General features: G+C 55.3%; 2 protein-coding genes across 8 annotated transcripts in view; both read right to left on the bottom strand.

Annotated features, from left to right (window-relative positions):
• The window catches only part of LOC109578577 (monocyte to macrophage differentiation factor 2), a 123,855-nt gene that overhangs the window by 15,655 nt on the left and 82,414 nt on the right, over positions 1 to 25,786 (bottom strand). For all 7 annotated transcript variants that reach the window (XM_070780261.1, XM_070780260.1, XM_070780263.1 and 4 more), the window contains 2 exons: positions 3,405 to 3,637; positions 1,148 to 1,780 (listed from right to left, as the gene is read on the bottom strand). In XM_070780261.1, coding sequence (XP_070636362.1) covers positions 1,148 to 1,780; positions 3,405 to 3,637 — 866 coding nt within the window. The remainder of the gene's footprint in view (positions 1 to 1,147; positions 1,781 to 3,404; positions 3,638 to 25,786) is intronic.
• PAPOLB (poly(A) polymerase beta) lies at positions 21,424 to 25,777 on the bottom strand. The gene has a single exon (XM_019987922.2). The coding sequence runs from the start codon at positions 25,563 to 25,565 to the stop codon at positions 23,637 to 23,639; it is 1,929 nt and encodes a 642-aa protein (XP_019843481.1). The 5' UTR covers positions 25,566 to 25,777; the 3' UTR covers positions 21,424 to 23,636.

Genomic DNA, 25,786 nt, shown 5'->3' with positions numbered 1-25,786 from the left:
ATCAGAAATGGAGAAAGCAAGATGAGACAAACGGGCCAGGATGGCTGTGACAGTCAGACCACCACCGACTGCAGCTCCACCCACGTGCACACACGGCCTCCCTGCTGGGGCGCCCTGAACCCGGTGACCTGCTCTGAGCCACACGGGAACCTGTCTTCCCATTTGGTCAAACCTCCCAGCACAGAAGGAACATTTCACATCCAGCTCTCTTACATAACAAGCAGCCAGGCAGAGAAGAGGAAAGACAGGTCAAACGTTTGACAAGTTTCAGAATAAGGATTCCAGCAACTCCCTGATGGTGAAGCTTCATAGTCACACTTTTAAAAGCCAGTCCCCAGAAACAACGAGCAGGTGCTTGTGGGTTTGAGTTTCTACAAATACAATTCAACGTGCCCACAGGGACTCAGGCCTAGCCAACGTTTTCTGTCCTTTTTAATCAAGAAATCATTCTTGGGGCTCTCCTGGCAGTCCAGTGGATAGGGCCCCTCACTTCCACGGCAGAGGGGCTCGTGTTCTGATCCCTGGTCTGGGAACTAAGATCCCACACGCCTTGGGGACGGCCACACATACATACGAATAAAAAAGGAAATCACTCCCGCTTTAGCCAAGGCGGCCCGGCGTGCCCTAACGGACTCCCACTCAGGCTCTCTCAGTTGCTCCCGGCGCCTGAGCTGAGGAGACTCGTGAGCGCTGGGTGGCGGCAGGGTGGGGGACTGCTGATGCCCCCAGATGAACAAACAAGCAAAGGAGCCTCGGGGACTGGAGACAGACCCGTGTGAGGCTTCTCACCCCCGGGGAAGCAGCTCAGGATCACCCAGCCCGGGACCCGAGGAGAGGAGGTCCACCGCCTCCACGAGCCTGCTCCTCGCCCGCCCGGGGCCGGGGCCCAGGGCTGGTCCTATGAGCTTGGGGGGGAAGCCGAGGGTCACGCTCGGGCTCAGGAGACGCGGTTCTCTGCCCCGGTGCTCTCAGCTGTGACACGGGACACCCACGCTGTTGGGGTGCTGTGAGAATGAAATCCAGCAGCAGCAGATGACTACACCCAGTGTCTGACAGAGGGCAGACTCAGGAAAGGAGGGTCACTTGTGGGATTCGGGGCCTCTGAGCACCTGGCCCCTCCACCACACGGCCTGGCCCCACCACTGACCCAGACGGTCTCACGGATCAGCCGGGCTATCTTGAGCAGCAGCTGCCCAAAGGAGCCCGGCTCGAGGCGGGTGGCCGAGTGCTGGATGCAGAGGCAGAGGAGGAAGGCGGGGGTCAGCTTGTGGTCATCGCCATCCGGCTCGATCAGCGTCATGATCCGCTGCAGCAGCGTGTCCTCCACGTCGGGCTCGAACTCCAGCTGCAGCGGCCGCGGCCGGGGCAGGGCGGGCCGGGCGGGGGCAGGGGCGCCGCGGGCCCGGAGCAGGGCGCCGCACAGCCGGCAGCTCTGTGGCGCGGTCCGGAGGCGGGCCAGGGCCTGGGCGGGCAGCGGCTGGGCCTGCGCCGGGTCCTTGAACAGCAGTAGGTAGTAGAGGCCCAGGGACAGCAGGTCGCCGTGCCGCAGCGCCACCGGGCGGGCCCCCACCTCCGCGAAGTTGACGGCAACGGGCGCCCCGGGCAGCGGCTCCAGCACCAGCTGGGCCCCCGCTGGGCCCTGGCCCGAGGGCTGGCGCCGGCGCAGGGTGCAATGCAGGGGCAGGATGTCGGGGGCCGAGAGGCTGATGCTGGGCTTGCTGGACGGGGTCCTCTGGCCCACCGTGTGCCGCTCCCGGTTGAGCACATACACCAGGCTGTCCTGAAACGCAGACGCCAGAGCTCAGGGACTGGCCGCCACGCCGGCAACTCCATCCCTGGCAGCTAAGCTGCCCGGGCCGCCCACCCTGGAGCGCGTCCTGACCTGCGGCCTGCCCCCAGCCTGCCCACCCTGGGCATCCACCCCGACTCCCAGACTCCAGGGGCGACTCCAATGGAGATGTGGGAGGCGGCCCTGCACACACTCGAAGTCACGGGAGGCGGGGGTGTCGGCCCACAGGAACCACTCCCTGGGACCCACCAACCCCCAACCCCGGGGAGGCAGCAGGTCCCCCCCCAAGCCAGGCAGGCAGCGGCCTAAGCGACAGGTGGGTGGGGCCCAGGATCAGATGAGCCCCGGCTGGGGTCAGTCAGTGAGGAGCTGAGGGGCCCCTCCCAGCCCTGCTGCCTCCTACTGTAACCTGCACCAGAGAATGTTCTGGAAGCAGAGAACAGGGACGCCTCTACTCTCCTCCAGAGTCCAGGACCGACCAAGGCCACCACAGCCCCCGGCCCCAGCTAAGGCCAGCTGGGGGTGTGCACCTGAGAGCGCCCAGCCCCCTGACCCCCAGGTCCATCTGAAAGCCCTGCGCCCGCCCCCCCAGTCCGTCTGAGAGCCCTGCGCCTGCCCCCTCGACCCCCCAGGTCCATCTGAAAGCCCTGTGCCCACCCCCTGGTCCATCTGAGAGCCCCACACCCACCCCGCCGGTCCATCTGAGAGCCCTGTGCCCACCCTCCAGTCCATCTGAGAGCCTCCTGCCCCCCGACCCCCAGGTCCATCTGAGAGGCCCGCCCCCACCCCGGTCCATCTGAGAGCCCTGCGCCCACCCCACTGGTCCATCTGAGAGCCCCGCCAGTCCATCTGAGCGCCTCCTGCCTCCCAACCCCCAGGTCCATCTGAGAGCCCTGCACCTGCCCCCCACCCCGGTCCATCTGAGAGCCCTGCACCTGCCCCCCACCCCGGTCCATCTGAGAGCCCTGCACCCGCCCCCCACCCCGGTCCATCTGAGAGCCCTGCACCCGCCCCCCTCGGTCCATCTGAGAGCCCCCCCGGTCCATCTGAGAGCCTCCTGCCTCCCGACCCTCAGGTCCATCTGAGAGCCCTGCACCCGCCCCCCTCGGTCCATCTGAGAGCCTCCTGCCCCCCGACGCCCCGGTCCATCTGAGAGCCCCCCCAGTCCATCTGAGAGCCCTGCGCCCACCCCACCAGTCCATCTGAGAGCCCCCCTGATCCATCTGAGAGCCTCCTGCCTCCCGACCCCCAGGTCCACCTGAGAGCCCTGCATCTGCCCCCCCCCCCACCTCAGGTCCATCTGAGAGCACTGAACCCGCCCCACCAGTCCATCTGAGAGCCCTGCGCCCGCCCCCCTGGTCCATCTGAGAGCCTCCTGCCCCCCAACCCCCCAGTCCATCTGAGAGCCCGGCCCCCTCAGTCCATCTGAGAGCCCTGCGCCCGCCCCCCTGGTCCATCTGAGAGCCTCCTGCCCTCCAACCCCCTGGTCCATCTGAGAGCCCAGCCCCCTCAGTCCATCTGAGAGCCTCCTGCTCTCCAACCCCCAGGTCCATCTGAGAGACCCGCCCCCACCCCCGGTCCATCTGAGAGCCCCCCACCCCAGTGAGGGGCTCACGTGCTGCTGGCTGTAGCCCTGCAGGAGCAGCAGGTGGGGTGACTCGTAGAGGGAACAGCGCATGGTGTCCCGGCCAGGCTCCTCAGGGTCCCGGGTGGAAGCCGAGCTCAGGCTGGTCTCGCTGACTGTACGGCGCAGCCTCGGTGGAGGAGGGCTCCGGGTGCCCCCTGCGGCCGGGGCCGGGGTTCCCTTGGCACGGCTCCGCTGCAGCCTCCGGGCTTGGGCGTTTATCCCTGTAAAGCAGCCGTGTCGGGTGAGCAGGGCCCGGGCTCCAGTTCTGGGCTCAGGCCACAGGAACCACTCCTCATGCTGTTCACTGCTCCGTTCAGCGGGCCTGCAAGGAGCCGCAGGACTCTGCCCACTGACCACTTCCTGGAAGGCTGGGCACCTTGGAGGCTCCCCCAAGAGCCAGGCAGCCCAGCCGTCTTGAACCTCAAACACCCCCCAGGAGCCTGGCGGCACACTGCAGTCAACCCCCTGAGGGATGCCAAGCCCACCTCCGAGCCCAGCCCATCCACCCGTCCCACCCTGGCACCCCGCGTGAGCGTGTGTGCGCTGGTTAGATGAGAACCGCTCATCCACCCCACGTTCCACGAGGAGGAAGCCGCCAACTCGCCACGGCACCCCAGCCCACCGCCCGGAGTACAGCCATGCCTTCCCAGGCCGCCTCCAGCACAGCAGGTCAGAGGTGTGCTGTGCCCGCTTGTGCACACACCAACACACCCCAGGAAAGCCTTGAACAGACCTCTACGGGTGGGAAGCGCTCTTTCACACTAAAGCCACACGAAAGCTGAGAAGCCACCCAGAACTGGTCTTCCGTCACAGCCGCGTCCCCGGCTGGCCAGGGCTTCTGCTCTGAGCCCTCCGAGAGCCCTCTGCAGCCGCTGTCTGCAGCGTCCTGCCCACGACCACTCCAAACAGAAGCAGACACTGCCGGGGGGAAGGGAGGGGGTAAGCAGGGGCCAAGGGCGTGGCCTTACCAGGAGCAGGCAGCCAAGCGGGAGGGAGATGGACCTGCTTCCAGCAGGAGAGGGAAGTCGGCTCCTCTGCAGCCCACAGGGGGCCGGGGCTGCGGGAGGGAGGCTGCTCCGCTCAGCCCGCTCAGCTCAGCCGCAGTGCGAGTGTCTGCCGGGACTGCCGCTGCCGCAGAGCCGGGCCAGAGAGCCAGGGGAGGGGCGCGGTGGGGGCAGGAGCCAGGCATGGAGGAAGCAGCCCCCTCAGCCCTGTGTCCCGGCTGGGGCATCGCTGCCCAAGCCCCGGGCCCCCCTCCCTCCATAGAGGACGCGCCCAGAACTGCCTTCCCTCCCAGACAGCAACAGAGCCCAGAGGGTCGCCGTTCCCTCTCAGATGAGGACGAGGCCTGGGCACCTGGGGCCAGGTCCCCTGGGATGCAGGAGACAGGTGTGGGTGCCAGCTCCCAGCCACCCGGACCCTCAGCTGGGGTCCCGCCCCCGCAGATGACCCCTCTCAGGCCACAGCAGGGCCTCTCACCCGCCTGCGTTCAGAATGGCCTGGAGTGTGGAACAGCACCACCCTCCCAGGGCTCCTCCGCGGGCCCCCGATGGGAAGGGCCAGGGCTGTCGGCGGGGAGGCAGGGGCAGCTAGAGGCCAGGGCCGCTGGACCGCCGACACAGCACGGCCAGCGCGCAGAGCCGACACGAACGCTGCACACCCCGTGGGGGCACAGCCAGGACGACCCTCGCGTGCAGACACCAAGCAAGGACAGGCACTGGGCCCCTGTGAGCTCCACGGGGACCGTTCACCCGGCAGGACGGAGCCACTGCCACTGCCCAGGGGAGGCGGGCCCCAGGCTGCACCGGCGGTGGGCAGAAAGGCCCGAAGAGGGGCGGCGCGAGGGTGGGAGACCCTGTCCCCACGGCAGCCGCACGGGAAGCGCCCTGCACGTCCCCGGAGCTGGATCCATGTGCACGCAAAGCTGCTTGCAAAAGCAGACAGAAAGGCACACAGCAGGTTCTAGAACTAGCCAGCTCATAGGTCGGGGGATGGAGCCCGGGGGCCTACCAGGACACGCGGAACATCACATGTGCACACACGAGGACACGCTTCATAGGGAGCTGTGTGTGCCGTCTACTCACTCAGAAAAACTAAACAACATTTTTTAAATGTACAGGTCGACTCTGGAAGGGAGATACCCAGTACATTATTGTCTATCCTTTATATTTGAAAACTTTCTTAAAGTAAAAATCATGAACACCACGCGGTCCCCTCCCGTGTGAGGACTCTGCAGCTGCCCCGAGGTAGGGGGATCACCGGGCAGCCACTCGCTCCGAGGAGGTCGTGGCTTCCGGGGCTGATGCTCGCGTCCCAGTGCCGCACAAAACCAGGGCAGCTCTGCCTGGCTGAGCAGACCCTCCTCGCTGAGCGTGGGACGGGGACGCGTCCCCGTAAGCGGGAGGCAGGATGCGGGGACAGCATTGCTCCTGGACGGGGTGTCTCTGAAGGGGAAGGGGGCCGCGCCTGTGGGAGGGGTCCCTGACAGACAGGGGCGGCGTGTCCTCCAAGCACAAGGCTTGCGGCTCAGGGAAGGAGCGGGCTCTCCTCTCACAGCAGCACTGCAGGGCGGGACCCAAGTCTTCCATCGGACGCTCCGGGGCAGGCAGCACGGACCGGGGGGGACACCGCACCACACGGAGGTTCCTGTGCTGGCCCAGGCATCCCCGTCCTCTCTGCCAGGAGAGAGCAGAGGACCCTGGACATGGGGGAGGGGACGTCTGCTGGAAGCAGCTGTCGTCAAGGCTTCAGAGCAGCCCTGGAAAGAACAACAAGGCTCTTCCTGCCTGTCAGGACATTCCGGACAGCAAACAGGCTGCAGGTCTGACCCCAGGCCCGTGTGGGCGTCTCTCCCAGGAGCCGGAGGGTCTGAAACAAGGCACGCAGCTCGGAGAAGCCTCTGTGGTCACCCCCACCACCGGGCTGGGGCAGGACTTGGAATGACTGTGACAGGGGCTGACGAGGCCAACGAGCCTGTGCGGGTGAGCTCTGCTCAAACAGGGCTGACTGAGCCGACCTCAGGGCCCTAACAACAGCTGGGGATGTGCTGCTAGAACAGACGGCCATGGCCGTGGCGAAGTCCCAAGTCAGACCTGCCTTCAACACGCCCTCTGGACTGGAATGCTGTTTCCAGGTCAGCAAAGGCTGCATGATGAAGCTCCACGGCAACCAAGCAACCCATGAGCTTAACCTGAAACTTTTTTTATACCTGAAACGTGTAACAACAGAGACCTCAGGATCGTCCAGAGAGCGCCTGCCTCCTACACGGCTGGCCTTATTCCACGCACTCTGCATGTAATTCCGTTTCGCTCTCGTGTTATAATAAACTCTACAAAGGGACTGCAGTGAGATAAGAATATGCCACCTGGCTTTCCGGGCTCGCTCTTCCCACTGGCAAACACAGTTCTGAACAAAAGTGGATGTGCAGGCCCACCTCCCCACGAGGAGCACACCGGCAGGCCCGCCGGCCACGTCGTTCACGCCGCATGGGGTCCTAACCGGTACAGTCACGTCGAAACACACACGGGCGGCGGGAGGGCCGGAAAGGGGAAGCTGTAGTTACTTTACAGACGATGTGACTGTACAAAGAAAACACAAAGCAATCTATGGGCAAACCATTAGAAGTGAGAAATGGACTCAGCAAGGGGACGAGACACCGGAAGTAAAGAGACGCAACACTGTTTTTAAACACTAGAAACAAAGTGAAAGGGCCATGTCCTTACAAATGACACCATTTACAACGGCGTCAGGAAGTATGAAAAGACGAAGGAATAAACCTTCAGAAGCCTCGCAAGACCGTCACTGAAAACCACGAAGTGCTGTTGACAGAAACGAAAGAAACCGAAGCGAAGAAACACCACGTGCAGGAGAGGAAAGGGAACAGCCAGCGCCCCGCACGCTGCCGGGCGGCGGGGGCCAACCAGCAAGCAGCTGGAAGCCACTGTGGGGCCGCGTCTCCACCACTGACCGTCGACGCCACTCCGAGGTGGATGGGACAGGGACACGCACAGCAGAACCACTGCAAACGGGCCCAAGCCGGAGACTTTACTCATCTCCACCAGCAGCAGAATGACCAAGTGAACTGTGCTACAACACACCGAATGATAAAAGAGAAGGCCATCTGACGTGGGCAGGCGCTAAACACCACTGGAATGCACTGGAAATGTTAACTTTGCTATGTCAATTTTATTTCCATTTTTTAAATCAGGCTTTAAAGACCCTCATTGAAAGGCAAGACCAGAAAGCTCTCCAAAGAGAATGAGGGGAATATCTTTATGACCCCAGAGACAAGGAAGGATTTCTTACACAAAACTGAACCAGAGAAACACTGACCATAAAGGAGAGAATGAACAAATCCAACCACGTTAACAGTTTTACTCATCAAAAGACGCTGTAAGTAGAATTTAGAACACCGACTCACAGACCTGGAGGAAATAATTACAACACGTATCGCTGATAAAGACTAGAAACTAGAATAAAGGACGCCCACAAATCAACACAGGGCTTCCCTGATGGTCAGTTGGCAAAGAATCCGCCTGCAACGCAGGAGACCCTGGTTCGATTCCTGGGTCGGGAAAAAATCCGCCAGTAATGTAGGAGCCCTGGGTTCAATCCCTGGGTTGTGAAGATCCCCTGGAGAAAGGAACAGCTACCCAACTCCAGTATTCTGGCCTGGAGAATTCCATGGACAGTACAGTCCATGGGGTCGTGAAGACTCAGACATAACAACCAACTTCCACTTTTCACATTTCACAAATCAATAAGGAAAAGATCAGACAATAGAAAACGCAGAAGAGCAGACCACACACTTGAGGCTGCCAGTGGAGTGGTGAACCGGAAGCTGGCCTCATCAGGTAGAGCGAAAATACGCACACTCAGCGTCCAGCCAGTCCCAGCCAGGCGCGCACCGCAGAGGGGCCGCACATGTGGGGACCAGGATGCTCGCAGCAGCGTGGCTCCCAGACTCGTTCGCGGGGGGACAGGCCATGGCCGGGAGCAGCATGACGGACGAGACCTAAATCCACCCGCACAACTCAAAACAAGCGAAGCCACACTGTCGCGGGCAGAACACACAGGCGACGACGCTGCGAGGAACCCGAGAAGGCGGCCTCACAAAACCACGACGGCGGCTCCTTCCGAGGGGCAGGGAGAGGGTGGCGCTCAGGGCGGCCCCGGGGACAGCAAGCCGCGCCCACGTGCCCACCTCAGCCTCGGGACTGACCTACGGGCCCACGCAGGGTGCCTCCAACAGCCCCATCCCAGCCAAAGCCTCAGGGCCTGCCGCCGCACCCGCCCAGGGGGAGGGCACCCCCCACCAACCAAAGCCTCAGGACCTGCCGCCGCACCCGCCCAGGGGGAGGGCACCCCCCACCACCCAAAGCCTCAGGGCCTGCCGCCGCACCCGCCCAGGGGGAGGGCACCCCCCACCAACCAAAGCCTCAGGGCCTGCCGCCGCACCCGCCCAGGGGGAGGGCACCCCCCACCACCCAAAGCCTCAGGGCCTGCCGCCGCACCCGCCCAGGGGGAGGGCACCCCCCACCAACCAAAGCCTCAGGGCCTGCCGCCGCACCCGCCCAGGGGGAGGGCACCCCCCACCACCCAAAGCCTCAGGGCCTGCCGCCGCACCCGCCCAGGGGGAGGGCACCCCCCACCAACCAAAGCCTCAGGGCCTGCCGCCGCACCCGCCCAGGGGGAGGGCACCCCCCACCACCCAAAGCCTCAGGGCCTGCCGCCGCACCCGCCCAGGGGGAGGGCACCCCCCACCAACCAAAGCCTCAGGGCCTGCCGCCGCACCCGCCCAGGGGGAGGGCACCCCCCACCACCCAAAGCCTCAGGGCCTGCCGCCGCACCCGCCCAGGGGGAGGGCACCCCCCACCACCCAAAGCCTCAGGGCCTGCCGCCGCACCCGCCCAGGGGGAGGGCACCCCCCACCACCCAAAGCCTCAGGGCCTGCCGCCGCACCCGCCCAGGGGGAGGGCACCCCCCACCAGCCAAAGCCTCAGGACCTGCCGCCGCACCCGCCCAGGGGGAGGGCACCCAGGGGACACGGCGGGCACCAGAGCCCCACGTCCATCCCACCGAGGGCCCTGTCCCCTGCAAGCCGCCACAGGCTGCAGTAACCCAAGTTCCAACCAGCATCGAGGACGCATCCTACACCAGCCACTCTGGCAGTCAGATGCTGCCAGCCCTGCAGTTCCATCTCTCCTCAGCCCCGTCCCCAGCACGAATCCTCGCCCGCCACCCAAAGAGCTGACAGATGTCTGCCTTCCCGCCAGCGGCCCAGGGGTTCAAGTCCCGGGCAAGATGCAGATGTCCTGCGCCTCCCCGCCTCCTCTCCAGGGCTGGGCGGAGAGCCAAGGACACCTCCAGGGGCCGCGGCCCCGCCCCCTCCTGCCGCACTCCAGCTGGACGACTTATTTCTGAAGCTGGGTCATGGGTGCACAAACAGGTCACTATGTTACCCCGGATCTAGTCCTCTGCTGAGAGCATTTCAAAATAAAGATGAGGAAAGCGACAAGAGGCGGGTACAGACTATCAAGCACAGATGGCCTGCGTACAGTGTAAAACCCACTCCATCTCACAAATACTAAAGGAAACACAAACCAGCATCATGCGTGCGTCCCCTGTCTAGTCGGCAGAGACTCTTTAAGGACAGAGCCATGTAAGAGAGAAGGTGAGGTGAGACAGCACGTGCAGACACTGCCCGTGGGGGCGTCACCTGGCGCCGGTCCTCACCAAGGTCAAAACCAGCCAGGGCCTGGTGCCAACCACGTCCTGTTAGGCACGCACAGGCCTGCAGTTAGAAACGCCTCCAGCTCTCCACGACGAATCCCACCTTTAAGTTCCTATCCTCCAGAAACAATCAAAAAGGAATCAAAGATGCTTACATAAGCGTTACAGAGAAAAGTGGGAAATATTCTGAAGCTTCACCAAGGACGCAGTCACACAGCCCACGCTCCACTAAGCACTAAATACGATGTTCACAATGTAAGTACACGGAGTTAAAAAAAAAAGGTAAAGAGCTCTGTACACAGGTTGATTCGAATTACGTAAGAAAATAAACTTGATAGTAAGAAAAGAAGGAAAGGCACCAAAATGCTAAAAGCAATTCTCTTTTGGAGGTAATTTCACAGATGATTTTTACTCTCTGTATACTTTTTATTTTCCAAATTTTCAACAATAAAAACGTTTTAAAGTACCGAGGAGGGGCTACCCTGGTGGCTCAGTGGTAAAGAATCCGCCTGCCAGTGCAGGAGACACGGGTTCGAACCCTGGTCCGGGAAGATCCCACCTGCCGCGGAGCAGCTCAGCCCAAGCACCACGACACTGAGCCTGCGCTCTGAGCCTGGGAGCCGCAACTAGGGAAAAGCCCGAACAGCGATGAAGAACAGATTAATCAAATTTTAAAACTTTTTTTTTTAAAAAAAAAGAACATCCTTAAAGTACCGAGGAATATTATCTCCGTGGTAAAACCTAGACCTTCTCCTACTAATTAGGGCCTTAATCAGGAAGAGCAACGTCTACAGGAGGGCTAATAACCTAATTAAGATAATGGGTAACTGAGCAGATCAAATGCTTTGGCCACTCGTCAGCCATCACAGATGGAGACGGGCCTCCCAGAGCCGTACCAGAGAAAGATCGGCGTGGCAGAGGCCGGATTTTTCTTTAGCTGAAACCGAAGGCCCCATTGGATTCCCCGGAGATTCCTCGAGCCCTCCCTGGAGGGGACCCTGGTAAACACAGCACCCGCCCAGCCGTGCGCCAGGCCTCGACGACCCACGGGAGGGGCTCGTCCACTGGTGGTGCTCAGCGGGGGACGCGCCCTCCTGGCCGAGCTCAGCACCGGCTCTGCTGCTCCACAGGGAGAGGCCTCCCTACCCCGGAGGCCACGCCTCCAGATGCCCGCACAGCTGCCCACGTGCACGCAGGCCGGAAAACAGGCGGGGAAACCACTGTGAAAATCGAGCGAGCAGACAAAACAGAGAAGCTAGAAGAGAGCAGATCACGGGAAGACGGCGGCCCAGGAGGCACCGAGCCCGGGTAAGGGCACGCCCGGCAGGGGCAATCCGAGGACTGGGGTAGTCCTTCAGAGGACGTGGGTTTTTAGGGTGAAACGCCCATTAAAAGTCACTAAACACAGTAGAGATCAAAAATGCATAAAGGGCCAAAATACGCAAAGAGAAAATTTTAATACCCTTCATAAAATAAGAGAACATGGACTTTATAAACAAACACGATAACTGATCCTGGAGTAGGCAGTGGCAACCCTCTCCAGTATTCTCACCTGGAAAACCGCATGGACAGAGGAGCCTGGTGGGCTGAGCGCATGGGGTCGCGGAGAGGGGCACCGCTGAGTGACCGACACACGGCGCGGGATGGCTGACACAGCATCGTTTCTACATTAAAACAAATCTGACACAAAGGGTGCAGACACGCTGAGGCTGCGGCACGAGGCTGGGGAGACGCTGTATTTCCAGGGGAGAAGGCGGGGGTTAAGTCCAAAGGCGCAGGAATCACATGTCAGAGCGCCTCCCAGAGGGGGAGTTAGAAGACGAGGAACAGAGGCCTCCGAAATGCTAGGAAAGAAAGTATTTTCATCTAGAACTCTATACCCAGCTACACTGTCAATCAAGCATTAAGGCAGAATAAAGATCTTTTAAGCAACTTCACTTCCCATGGACACTCTCAGGAGGCCACTGGAGAAGCCAGTCCACCAAAGCCAGGCGTAAACCTAGAACCAGGAAGAAGGGGACGGGAGGTGGGGCGGGGGTGGGGGAGAGGGGCGGCTGGGAGCGGGCTGGAGAAAGCACCGAGGAAAAAGGGCAAACAAATAACGATGACAGCAGTTAATTTCAAAGAAAATAGAAGCTGGACAAGAAGAGAAGATCCTCAGCTGCAAAACGCTGTCTCTGGTCATAAGAATGTAAACACCAATTACAAATCTAAACAAACTTATTTAGATTCATGAGCGGACAGGGCCGAGGGGCTGATACTTTAAATGAGCGAGGGTGAACAGAGTGGAATTCTCGTCCAGCCGTAGTGGGACACGTGTGTCACCGTAAGCCGTGGGGTTAAATGCCAACAAGGACCAGGGTTCACAGCTGAACCTGGTTCCCTCTGGGCAGGGCCAACTGGGAAGCAGGGAAGGCGAGGGCAGAGACCAGCTGTTTTGGCTTCCCTGCTTTGCTTTGTTGATTTTAATTAGTGATGAGAAAGTATCACTTTGCACGCTCACGGATGTAACTAGTAAAAACAAGCTTTTAAATGTACATGCTTTTCTACCTAATGAACGAGGGAATGAATGAATGCACACACATATGGTATATATTTCATCAATTCCGAGACATACTTTCACATCTCTGAACGCACCCTGCGTGCACACGGGAAGTCCCAGGCGGCAGCTGTCATGTGAGAACTGGCTGTTGTTCCAGGGGGGCCAGACTGTGCAATACTCCAGTCACTTAAGAACCACCTGAAGAATAGATGAGTTCTGGTTGTTGGGCACAAACTGGCAGGATTTTGCGCCACGGCCGAGAGACAATCCCAGAATAACAGTGAAGTGCTCTTAAAAGGAGTGGCCTCAGCGATGCTTTTTGTTTCTTTTTATTTTTATTTATTTATTTTTGGCTGTGCTGGGTATTCCCTGCTGCACGGGTTTTGCTCCAGTTGTGAAAGGGAGAGCTACTCTGTAGTCTTGGTGCTCGGGCTTCTCATTGCAGTGGCTTCTCTTGTTGAGATGCACAGGCTCGGGGGCACACGGGCTTTACTGCTGTGGCGCACAGGCTTAGCTGCCCCACCACACGTGGGATCCTCCTGGGATCAAACCCATGTCTCTGGCAGAGGGATTCTTTACCACTGAGCCACCCAGTGACGCCCAGCAACGTTCCTGAGGCCCAGAAAAGGGCACCTGAGCACAAATAAATAATAATATAAGGCACTGTGTCCTCGTTGACCTTGTAGTATTTTCTGCGTTAGTGGTAAGGAGGTACTGGTGTTCTTACAATCAATAACGTCTTTTATGTGGTGAAATACAGTACATACAGGAATACCTACTGCAAAATTTTTCTTAAATGATTAGTAAAAAAAAAAAAAAAATTAAAATATACACAATGTTCTGACCATACCATGGAGTATTCCATAAACCCTAAAATGAATGAATTAAAATGATAACAGATGACATGCGGAGATTTTCAAAAGGAATTTGCTAAGACAAGATACAGAGGTCTTCCCTGGTGGGCTAGTGGTTGAGAATCTGCCTGTCAAGGCAGGGATCACGGGGTTGATCCCTGGCCCGGGAAGTTTCCACGTGGCACATAACAACAAAGCCGCGTGGGCCACAGCTCCTGAGCCGCACTCTAGAGCCTGTGGGCCACAACTCCCAAGCCCCTGCACTGCCACTGCTGAAGCCAACGCCTGCAGCCCGAGTTCTGCAACGAGAGAAGCCACCGCACCGGGAAGGCTGCACAGCAGCACGAAGAGCAGCCCCTGCTCGCGGAGACTAGAGAACGCCCACGCGCGGCAAGACCCCGCGCGACCCAAAGTAAAGAAATAAGTCTTTTTTTAAAATACAGAAAAATAAGTATGTGATCCTGTTTCTTTAAAAAAATTTCTTTATGAAAATCCCACACATGTACATGTTTACATAGATCTGTACAGCAGCAGAGGAACACAGGATAACTATGGAAGGCCATGTGGGAGCAGAATTCTAAGGTACCCGTGACCTCTGCCCCTGGGGTCTCTCCCGGGAGTAGGCTCATGGGCAGGAGAGGTCCTGTAGGTACCACTCAAGTTCCTGAGCAGCTGATCTGGAGATGCAGAGATTATCCAGCGGACCCAACCCAACACGTGAGCAACCTCCAAGCAGAGCGTTCTCCGGTTGGTCACAGGAGAGAAGGCCTGAACACCGGGCTTCCCTCGCTCGGATGGGAGGGGCCGCAGGAAAAGGAGCTGAGCGTGGGCGCTAGTCCACAGCTAGCAACGAAAAGGAAGAAAGGAAACACGCGATTTCAGTCCTACAGCCCCGAGGAGCGGAATTCTGCCTTGCACCAGCAACTCCTCCCCACCGGCTATTTTCCCCTTTCAACTTGGACACCCATGACGTTATCCTGTGTCCGTCCCACCACTGGCTGCTGGGAGCAGGATAGGTAACTCGTCCCTGTACCAACGGGCCCACGGGGGAAGGACCGTGCCCCTCCACCCTCAGGGCTGTACTTAATGGACTACACCCAGGGGCCTCCTCCACACCTGACTGAGGCCACTTAGACGATGAGATCTGGGACTTGACCTGATACTGTAAGGAGGTGAGAGCTGGGACTGGGAGATGGCTGTGTGCATTCTGCACGTGGACGAAGGTCGCTGGGGCCAGAGGGCAGACTGCAGCCAGAATTCTGGATGCGCCCATCGACCGTGCCTGGTCTAACCACCTCTTCAGGAGTGGGTGGCGCTCCCGAGGGGCGGTGGGGGAGGTGTCTGGGCATCAATAAAAACAGGGAGGGGGGAAGGAGAGAGTTCTAACTTCACATGACTGGCTGGGGTGTAGGGCGGGTCCAAGAGACCTCAAGCTGCGGTCTCAGCTTCAAGGCCTTGGCTTTTCCAGGGCAGCCAGTGGCTGCTCAGCAGGAGGCGGCACCGAGAAAGAGCCAGCAGGGACAGACAGGAGATCTCCCCCAGGAGTGACCCGACAACCACACCCCAAATCCGGGTGACGACCTGACCCGAGCAAGGACTGGCCCACGGTGGGCGGCCAGCACGCGGTGCCCACAAGCGCCTGCCTGAACCTCACAAGCAGGCTGAAAGGAGACACGAAAGCCCACACACCCTCTGATTTAGCTCAGAAAGTTCACACCGAGGCAAAACCGGGCCATCTGGAGAAAAGCAAAGCACGACCATCACAGAGTGGGGATGTGGGCACACCTGCAGCAAAGACCCCGGCCAGCCTGCCGAGGACCAGGAAGGCGGGAGCACCGCTGCCCAGTAGGGGCCACGGTGCTTTATAACTATCGGTTCAACTGCACAGACGCAGCTTGCTTTGTACCGGTTTTCTCTTTTTAACGTATTATTTTATCGATCTTATTTTGGCCTGCGTTGGGTCCTCATTGCTGGGGGCTGGCGCTCTCTGGTTGCAGAGCACCAACTCGAGGGCCTGCCAGCTCAGTAGCCGCGGCTTCCGGGCTCCGAGCACAGGCTCAGCAGTCGTGGTGCGTGGGCTTAGTTGCTCCTTGGCCTGTGGGGTCCCCCCGGATCAGGGGTTGAGCCCGTGTATCCTACATTGGCAGGTGGATCCTTTACCTCTGAGCCACCGGGAAGCCCTCGGATATGCTTCATATCCTCTTCTGTAAAAAGGAAAACGGTTTATCATGGTGGTCTAATGGGAGCCAGGGTCTCAAGGACCTTTCTTCTCTATATTTTCACGAGTGGTTCGAAGTCTTTAAGATGAACGTGTGTTGCTATACAACCAGGATCGAGGGTGAGCAGACCTCCCCTAGCCCCCTGGCAGTGGGCCCCTGCCCTGGCACCCCATACGCTCTGGGCTCCCAGCCCTGCCTCCACCCATACCCGCGAGCCACAGGCGCCTCCCTCAACCCTCCTTTTCAGCCAAACATTGTGGAAAAGTTGTCTGCGCACAGGCTTCCTACTCACCCTCTGGGATGACGAGGAAACGCCGCAGGCACCTGGAAGGGTGTGGAGAACAGGATGACATGCCCACTGGAAAGGCCGTTCCAGATACGGGTGAGAATTCTTCCTCCATCCAAAGAGAAGAGCGCTACTGATTTGGGGTCGTAATTCCTGTGTGTGTATTTCTTCATGATTAAGTATGGCTGGGATGTTACACACATACGTAGTAAATATCTCTGAAAAGCACGTATTTCATCTGCAGTCATGTGGTGTGAGCACAGACTCTGGCTCTGTGTACCTCTAGCTCATCCCTGTTCGGTGCCGTGCGGTATTTCACCCTGAGGTATTTAAAGGGGCCATTCTTCCTGCTGACCAGTGAGAAGTCTCCAAGATGGCCCCAAGGGATCGCCTGCTTTTCGAGCTCTTCTGGAGTCTCCTCCTGTTTAACCACAAGGACACAGCGGAAGTGGTGGTGTGACTTCCACATTCGGGTCCTGAAGACACTACAGCTTGTGCCTTGCACTCTCAGATCACGTGCCGGGGTTAAAGTCAGCTGCCACGCCGTGAGGACCCTCCGTCAACCTACGGAGAGCTGGGGCCTCCTGCCAACAACCAGCATCAACCTACCAGCCGGCATCACAAATGTTAAATCACCTTAGCATTCCAGAGATACATCAAACTTGCTCAGGATGGTTTGGTATACATTTCTGGTTTGGGTTTAGTTTTCATATCCACATTTGGCTGATAACTTTTATCATGTTCTGCTTCTCTGGTTTTTACATAAAGGTTATATTTGTTGTATAGAAAAAAAACATTTCTTCTTTTTCTGTTTTCTGGCATAGTCTGATGTAAAATATTGGAATAAATCTTCTCATTGAACATCGGGTAGAATTGGCCTGTACAACCTTCTAGGTCTTATGCTTTTTGTGATTTTACTTTGGTTTTGATTGGGGACGTCTTCAAACTACTCAAGCCATTTCTTTCAAGGTTATAAGTCCATTCAGGTTTTCTGTCCTTCAGTAAGTCTGGGTAGGTTATCTCTGTGTAGATTGCCCATTTCAACTAAGTTTTCAACTTTACTGGCATAAAGCTTTATAACGTATCGCTTATGTGTATCATCTTCAGCTTTCCTCAGTCTTCCCAGTTTTGACTATTGTAAGTCTTTCCAGAGAACCTCCTCTCCGCTTTGTTGGCCCTCCGCACTGCATGTGTATCCCTGTCTCCACTCTCTGCTCTCTACTGCTTCTCTGAATGTGTCGTGTCCTTTCTAACCCAGCTCTGAAGGCACTCAGCGCATCAGTCTTCAGTCTTTATTTTCCTAGGGCAGCGTTTACAGCCAGGCACCCCCTCTTCTGAACATCACGGCCGCAGCCACAAGCTGCCTTTTCATTACTCTTCAGTTCTAATTCACAGTAAAGTGTCTTTTTTGATCCTTATTCGGAAGTCTTAGTGTCTAAATGTAGGAGTGTGCAAGACGCTCTATCGTTGTATTTCAACACCCATTCTGTCCCGTTTTCCTCTCACGTAACAATGGGGATGACGATTACCCGTCCAATGAGCACGGACTACGCCTTCTGGCCTCCCTTGTAGGTAGGCAGGGCCTTCTCGGGCTTCCCTGGTAGCTCGGGTGGCAAAGAATCCACCTGCGATGCAGGAGACCTGGGTTCAATCCCTGGGTCAGGAAGATCCCCTGGAGAAAGGGATGGCAACCCACTCGTGTTCTTGCCTGGAGAATCCCATGGGCAGAGGAGCCTGGCGGGCTACACTCCATGGAGTCGCAGAGAGTCTGATGCGACCGAGTGAGAAACTCGTGGGGCCTGCTAAGTTCCAGTCAGCAGAAGACGAGGGCGCGTCATCCTCCAGGACAGGGTCTGCGGGGACAGCGTCACCCCTCCCCGCCCCTTCCTTCCTCCAGCCTTACATGAAGATGTGGCGGCAGTGGCCATGCCATCGCCCTGCACCTGGAGGTGACCCCGGGGATGGAAGGCACGAACTGCAGCGGTGGGGCTGGCCCTGGGGAAGCCGGGGTCCCTGGGGGCCAGGAAAGTGTCCCCACTGGCCCTGAACCGACTCCCTCTGGACGTGAAAGAGAATCTCCCTGTACTGGGCTCAGTCATTGTCAAATGCAATGTCTGGTCAAATGCAATTCCTAACTGATGAAGACGTGTTTAAGACAACCCTCTGGAGGTGGCCCTGGGGTACAGTGGGCAGCCCACTGGACTTCAGGAGATGACATCACCTTGGTGCTAGGTTTCCTGATCAGACATCACACACACAGAAGCATTTACAACTTGGATTAACAATAAAACCAACACCACCTCCTCCCCCACCCACCCTGCAAGAGGAGGAAGGCTTCCCGTCCGCCTTCCGGCACTGCGGCCCCCTCCTGCCCCTCTGGCCCCAGCTACTCTGGATTCTGCTCCACTTTCCCTGATTTCTCCCTTACACTCCGCAGTTGTGCTAAATGACACTGCCCTACTTTGCTTCCTTTAAACCTCATACAGAATGGCCACACTGTGTATTTTCCTGCGCATTTCTTTTCCCCCCAGCGTTAGGAAATGCAGCTATTAACATTATCCGGACACACGAGGCCTGGGTCCACGTTATTTACTGCATGACTACACTGCGCGCCCTCCACTCCGTGCTAATGGAGATGTGCGTTTTTTCGGGCTTCAAGCTATTACAAAATGCTGCTGTTTCACTCTCCTCATCTCCTGGGGACCGTGGGGCAGTCTCTCTAGCAAAGTGCTTCCTGAATTGGCACACGTGGGAACCGAGGACATCCACGTGGCATGCGGGAGGTAAGCTAGAGGGGTTGAGGGGTCTGCAGAGGTGGCCCAGACTCTGGCCGCCCCGACAGACGAGGGAGCAGTCAGATGGAGGGCACCAGAGCCCCACGAGCAGGGTGGAGCCCTGTGGGCGCATCGCCACACTAGCAGAAAGCCCACACCTCCTGAAGGGACCGGTCTGCATTGCAGCCCACTGGCCATCACATCAGCGCGCCCCCTCCTCACCAAACCTCAACGCTGTCAGACTTCATTTTTGTTAAAAAAAGAAAAAGGAAAAACAGCTCTGTGGTCTTAATTCCCACTTTTCTCACCACTAACGAGAGGCAGCACCCTTTCCCGTTCACTCTTATTTCCTCTTCTGTGAAGTACCGAAGCATCTCTTTCGCCCGTTTATTGGGTTGCTTCATCTTTTCAGAGACCTCCTCCCCACATTGTTAGTATCTCCTGGACTGTGACTGTCTGATGTGTTATGAAATCTCCGTGCTCACAGCCTGTTTTCCACTTTTCACTGTTCATCACTTGATAGAATAAGAGACTCTGTCTGTCTGTCTCTTCACGACTTTAGCGCTTTTGTGTCTTCTTTAGGAAATTTTTTTCTGTGCTGTTTATCATTCATTCCCAACTGTTTTGCAGTCAGAGAACATGTTCCATGAATCAAGTAATTTAAAATATGTTCCATGAATCAAGTAATTTAAAATATGTTCCATGAATCAAGTAATTTAAAATATGTTCCATGAATCAAGTAATTTAAAATATGTTCCATGAATCATGTAATTTAAAATATGTTCAAGCAGAAAGTAAAAAGAGTTTTACTTTCTGGTTGAACATGAGGGTGTGTGTGTGTGTGTGTGTTACATGCCCAGTGTTTATTTGACAATAAAATGCATTTCTAATTGTTGAGTGGAAGGTTCTACAACAAACGTCCAATAGATCAGAGATAACAACTGCCGGTGGGGGGAACGGGCGACAAACCCAGCCTGGGCGTCTGCTGACACACATTCCGTGCTGAGCTCCCTTAAAAGGCAGAGTTCAGCAGCTGAGACAGAGACTGCAGACCCTCACAAGACTGAAAACACTTCCTAGCTGGCCCTTTATGGGCTTCCCTGGTGGCTCGGGGTAAAGAATCCGCCTGCCATGCAGGAGACGGAGGAGACTCCAGTTTGATCCCTGGCTGGGGAAAATCCCTTAGAAGAGGAAACTGCTACCCACTCCAGTACTCTTGCTTAAAAAGTCCCACGGACAGAGGAGCCTGGCGAGCTGCAGTCCCTGGGGTCGTAGAGTCGGACACGACTGAGCACCATTCCGCCACCACCTAGCCCTTTACAAGAAATGTTTGCCAACTCCTGTTGTATGTTCAAAACTATTCCCTTTTTGTCTGCTTAACATCAATTAACGAAAGGAGCTGTGTAAAAACGTTCTGCGACAGGGACGCTTCTGGCAGACCGTGACCTGTTTACCTTGAGGCTCTTAGATGTGGACACGAAGCCGCGCCCCTTCCTGCCGCAGCTCCTCTCCTCTCCCTGCCGCACTGGTCCCTTCTGCCCCTGGCAATTATTTTCAGCTTGAAGCGTTTGGATGACACTGTCACTCTAAGAGCTTTTTGTTGGCCTTCCTTCCTCTCTCTCAGGTCTTACATTCTGGGTGTGCCGCTCGTAAACAGAGCGTAAGCAGCTGAACGCAGTTTTTCCACAGACTCCGACAACCTCCGCTTTAGTCAGGATGTTTAGCCCACTTATGCGTACAGTGACGTACTTGGCTTCATGTCCCCCATCTTAGACGGGGGGACTTCCCACCTGCCTCGTTCCTGGCTTTCTCTGAGAGACTTGCACCGGGCAGCTCAGCCGGCACGCGGGCTCTCTGTTCCCTGACCACGGATGGACGCTCGCCCCTGCCTTACAAGTGCTGAGGTGTAATCACTGGGTCACCAGCGAAGTCCCCTCCCCACCTTCTTTTGAATTAGGAATTTTTTAACTCTATTTTTTAACCATTTTCCCCCAAAAGAAAGTGGTTTATTGCTTTTACGACAAAGTAAGATGCTCTCAGAAATTTTTTTTAGTGAAGAAAATTCTTTTGGAACTTTAAGACTTTTCTAAAATACTATTTTTGTCCGCTTCAATACAGAAAGGTCTCCGGAGGCCACTGCCGGGGCTGGAAGGCGCAGTGTGCGGCCCTGGGTCCCCTCCCCACCGCTGGCTGAAGCCTCCTGTTCAGAAGCAGGGCTGGCACTGTCGGTGCCCCCTGCCCCGCCGCCTGGGGCGCCCCTCTGCCAGCACCCACTCCAGCTCTTCCTCACCACAAGACCCCTCCCCGCCATAGCATCCCGTACAGGAGCCTGGGGGGGCAGGCAGGGGGCCAAGCTGCTTCTGGTCAGGCTGGCTCAGAAGGAAAGCCAGAGGCCATGTGTTCAGTGCTGCTGCTTAAGGCCCTAGTCTGGCTGTGGGGTCAGCATGCTTGAAATGAAGTGTTAATCTTTTCAGGCTTCTCCCTAACGCTGTAACATGAACTCTAGACTTCAAATAAAGTGGACAGGTTCATCAGCGTCTCTCCCTGCTGGAGCACTGTAAGAACAGCTGAACTGTTATCCTCAGGTTTAAATCCCTCTGCTTGCTTCTTTCTCGTTTATTTTTATTGTGTTTTTTTTTTTTTAATGGAGAAATACATCATCTCTTTTCAAAATAGCGCTTGAAAAATACAAGGAGTACAGATACTATAAAACAAAGCAAACTCCAGTCATGAGACACTACGCACACAGTATGAAAAAATAGTCCGATATTCAGGTAATGAAAACTAGAATTAAAAAGCTCCAACTTTCCAGCTTGGAAAAACAAGTACAATTACACGAAACATTTAATAAACTAATTTTCCCCCAATGTGTGAACAAAACGACAGGACTAAATTTGTGCCTGGCAATTTCAGTGACACAACAGCTATTCAAAATACACAGGTACTGTACACACGTCACCTGATTTTATTGTAGCAGAAGGGAAGAGGACCACACAGGTAGCAGGAACACCGTGTACTAGGCGTCAGGAGGTCATGGTGAACAGAGTCTCAATTACTGCACAGCCCACAACAGAAACGACTAGAATCCAACTTTGGGGGAATTATTCAGAAGGACGGGGAAAGAGTTTAAGAAGCTGCAGTTTGAGATGAAAAATGCACGTGTGGTAAAAAGGAACACTGACAGGGGATGGGAAGAACCAGAACCAGGCTGTGGAAAACCTGTTAGGTGTGCTACTACGCCCAGAGTAAGACCGAGCTCTCATCACCTACAAGCGCGGGCATTCCTGGTTTCAACATGAATGTTCTGCGGCTTAACTATGAGCGGTCTTTTTTTTTTTTTTTTTTAATTTAAAGAAAGGTATTTTAAATCTCTTGCAGGATAAATGAGTAGAAAGCTGACCAGATGTCAAGTGCTTGCTAGAAACTTTTTATGTTTCTACATGTAAATTTCACTAATGAATTTTAGTAAGTCATTACAAATAAAAATTGATTTAAAATTCTAGAGAAAATGCTTTTGCTTACACGTTTAAATTAGAAATTAACTTTACCATAAGCAGGTATTCTGTGGAGTATACACATCTTCTCTTACGTGGAGACTGAACGGCCATCCAAGATGGATAACATGCTTCACAGGAATTACTTTTAGTAAAACTTCACTCAATACTAGCCAGGGGGCCACAGGACTGTTGGTTTCACATCATGGTTGAGAAAACACGAGCATACTGAGTTTTCTGTGAAACAATATACAAGCGCATCTTGTGCACACAAGCAGAGAAGGCAGTGGGGGTGGGGGGTACAGGAAGTTTTTCCTTGTTTTAAGACAAATGATTAAGGATAAGAGAACATGGAGCTTTGTTAGCTCCATACAGTATCTGCCGTCTGACTGCTGATTGTTCGCACCCTCAAACAGCTGTACAGATGAAACCAGTGTCTCCTTTCTTGATCCTGTCCCATCAAAACCAAACACTTACTAATTACTGCTCCAGCGCCAAGCGCATATCCTAAGAGCTGGTACTTGGTCTGAAAGGGTGACCTCACAGGGCTGAGCCAGGTGGCCTCGATGCCTGTGAAGCACAGCACACCACTCGCCACACAATGGGAACCCACCACAAGATTAATAATGAAGAACGCCCTTCAGGAAAAAACTGAAATCCATCAAGCTGAAAAGGCTAAAATTAGTTCTACTTTCTAATAAAAATATACATAAAGTGCATCATCAGCATAAGGAATTCTGATACCAGTTTGTATTGCAAACTTCCCCCAACAATGCACCCAACATCAATCCCGTCCAGATGTCAGTCAAGGGTACAAATATAGCTGGAGGGGTTTTTTCCTCCTAAAGGGCAGGTGTCCTTTGAAATAGCATAACTGTGGCTAACACGTAAGTATCCTGACACATTAGTAACAGTACTTCCAGCTTCACATACTAACCTGGACTTCTGATCAAGATTAGCCCATAAGAGAAGTCACCAAATACACCTACTAGACCTATCTGGAACCGTATCTAGTCTGGTACCCTTCATTCTCCTCCATTAGCATGTGAAGACAGCAGGCTGAGTTGGCAGATACTGTTTATGGACCTCGAGGTGTTTTTCTCAGTTCAATCTGTTTTATTGAATTCTTGATAACAGGAATAGGATCTGCAGGGAGAGCAGGGGTACTGGGAAGGTCTGCAGTGGATGTTCCCCGTGAGGCCAACAAAAGCTGCTGTCTGAATAGTTTTCAATCGAGTCACACTGGTCTCTCTCTGAGAACATTCCTCTTCTGTTTTGGCTGCCTTGGTCCTTTCTTCTTGGTGACGCGACAATGTCCTCTAGACTCCTACGATAGGATTAGCTATGCTTGTTGCTGCGCTCCCTGAAGGCCTGGGTGGATGGCTGACCAGCCGTGTTGAGGAAACGACTCTGGTGACCATGGGCTTCGGTGCTGGAGGAACAGCTGGCTGTGGAGCAGTCTGAGGGATGCTTTCGCTGGACGCACCCCCCAGGCTGTCGCTGGGATTTGCTTGCTGCAAGGAAACTTCAGGAAACTGTACGCCAGTCACAGATGCTGCCATTGCCACCGGGGCAGGACTGTTTCTGCCTTGAGTGCTGCCAGTCACTGGGCCAGTCTTCGAAGCAGCAGGAAGTGACGACACAGGTGTGCTGTTCTCACCGTTGACAGACAAGTCAAGGCTGCCGTCATCCAAGGCTGTCAATCTGACACCTTCTGTAGAAAGTGTTTTCTTTTTCTGAAGCACATGATTAGGCAGTAGTTGATGAAGTTCCTTTCTTTTCAAATGCATTGCAGCAATTTTCATGTCCATCTCAAACATTTTACTATTTATCGCTTGCCTATACACAGTGTCTGTGAAAGACTGGATATCATAGGTGAGGTCAATACTGAGAACTTCAGAGTTTTCTGGTTTTTTTAACACTAACCCAATCACCCACATTGTACGAAATTCTTCCTTGTCAGGACTCTCCTTGGGTGCTGGAAACGACTGAGGATTCACATGAGCCAGTGTAATAAATTCATTCTTCTCCAAGCTTCCGACCAGAATTCGGATTTTTGATTCCACCAAACCCACCCACTCTAGATGTTGTTTCTCTGTTGGCGCACTTGCCAGAAGCACAATATAATGCTTGTACTTCTGGAAGAAGCTGGGCGCTTCGAAAAGTTTGGACCACTCTGCCTTACTCAGCAAAATCTCATGTGTGATAGCAAGCCCTTGCTTAAACTCTTCAATCATGACCATCCGTGTTGAAACAGACACATTGTAGGTGGAGTTCTGCTGTGGGTATGCTGGTGTGATTATGGGCATGAGATGGTACCTATCACTGGGACTTACTCTTGGGTCCCAGACAGGCAAATTCAGATTCCGTTCTTCGGGCTCTTTCAGTAGCACTGGATTCGGCCATTCCCACTCAGAAAACACCAAGAAAAATTTACGGACAAGAGTTGATGCTATGGCATTTGGATAAAGCTGGCAAGTTCTTGCTACTAGCATCGCCCAGGAAACACCACCGAGGAAACCTAGTATATTGGAATAAATATTGTGGCATTTGGCCCACAGCTTGATGGCTCTCAGAGTTAATCTGAAGTTGTCAATGTTTGGTACTAGATGTAAAATCTCATCAGTTACCCGGCAACCATTAAGGCTTCTTATGCATCTTATATCTAAGTTTTTAAGCAGACTGTCATCTCTTAGGTCCAAATCTTCAGGAATAGTCTGCAGTGCTAATCTTGCAAACAAAATATCAATCTCTATCCCATCGAAACAGAGTTTGATAACTGGTACAAATGCCTCCTCAACAGCCCTTAAATCCTTTACTTCTTCATGTAGTTTCAATTTATCATAGAAGGAAGTGAAAAAGTCGCTTCGATCAACGTGTCTCGGTGCCACGCACAACGCATCGATATCTGCACCTTTCGTATGCACCCCTAACCTGTAAGAACCAAATGTAAAGATTTTCCCTCCAACATTTTCAATTACAGCTTGTGGAAGACTCTTGCTTTCACTGATTTCTCGTATCCATTCCTTTACCAGATTATTTAATTTCTCCAAAATTAAAATCCTGCGCTGCAGTTCCTCTTCCTCTTCAAAAACCCCGAAGGGCTTCAGAGTTTCAATTAATTTCTGGGTAAGTATGCAGTCAGTCTCCCTGGGGGGTGCTAAACTGATGGGGGAAGAGATGCCGTAGTGCTTGGGCGGCGGCGGGGTCCGCTGTGGTCCCAGGGTGGTCACCGGAAACGGCATCATCTCTAGCGCTGGCCCCGCCACGCCGCGTCCCCCGCCACCGCGACCTCCGTGGCCGCCGCCCGGGTCATGATCCGCTGAGGCGGGAGGGGCGGGGCTCCTACCAGCCCAGGTCCGACCCGCTCCCGCTCCGCTCCCGCCGCTTCAAGCACCTCTCCGCGGTCCCCTCGGCCCCAACATGGCGCCTGGGCCCTCGCCGCTGCGTTCTAGAACGCCCACGCACG

Source organism: Bos indicus, chromosome 25 (genome assembly GCF_029378745.1).
Source record: "Bos indicus isolate NIAB-ARS_2022 breed Sahiwal x Tharparkar chromosome 25, NIAB-ARS_B.indTharparkar_mat_pri_1.0, whole genome shotgun sequence".
Taxonomy (NCBI): Eukaryota; Metazoa; Chordata; class Mammalia; order Artiodactyla; family Bovidae; genus Bos; species Bos indicus.
The sequence above is the reverse complement of the archived record's forward strand: the minus strand, read 5'-3'. Positions and strand labels throughout refer to the sequence as shown.

Bases quoted from the DNA above. Each gene is read 5' to 3' on its own strand.
- PAPOLB (XM_019987922.2), bottom strand. From the start codon at position 25,565: ATGATGCCGTTTCCGGTGACCACCCTGGGACCACAGCGGACCCCGCCG.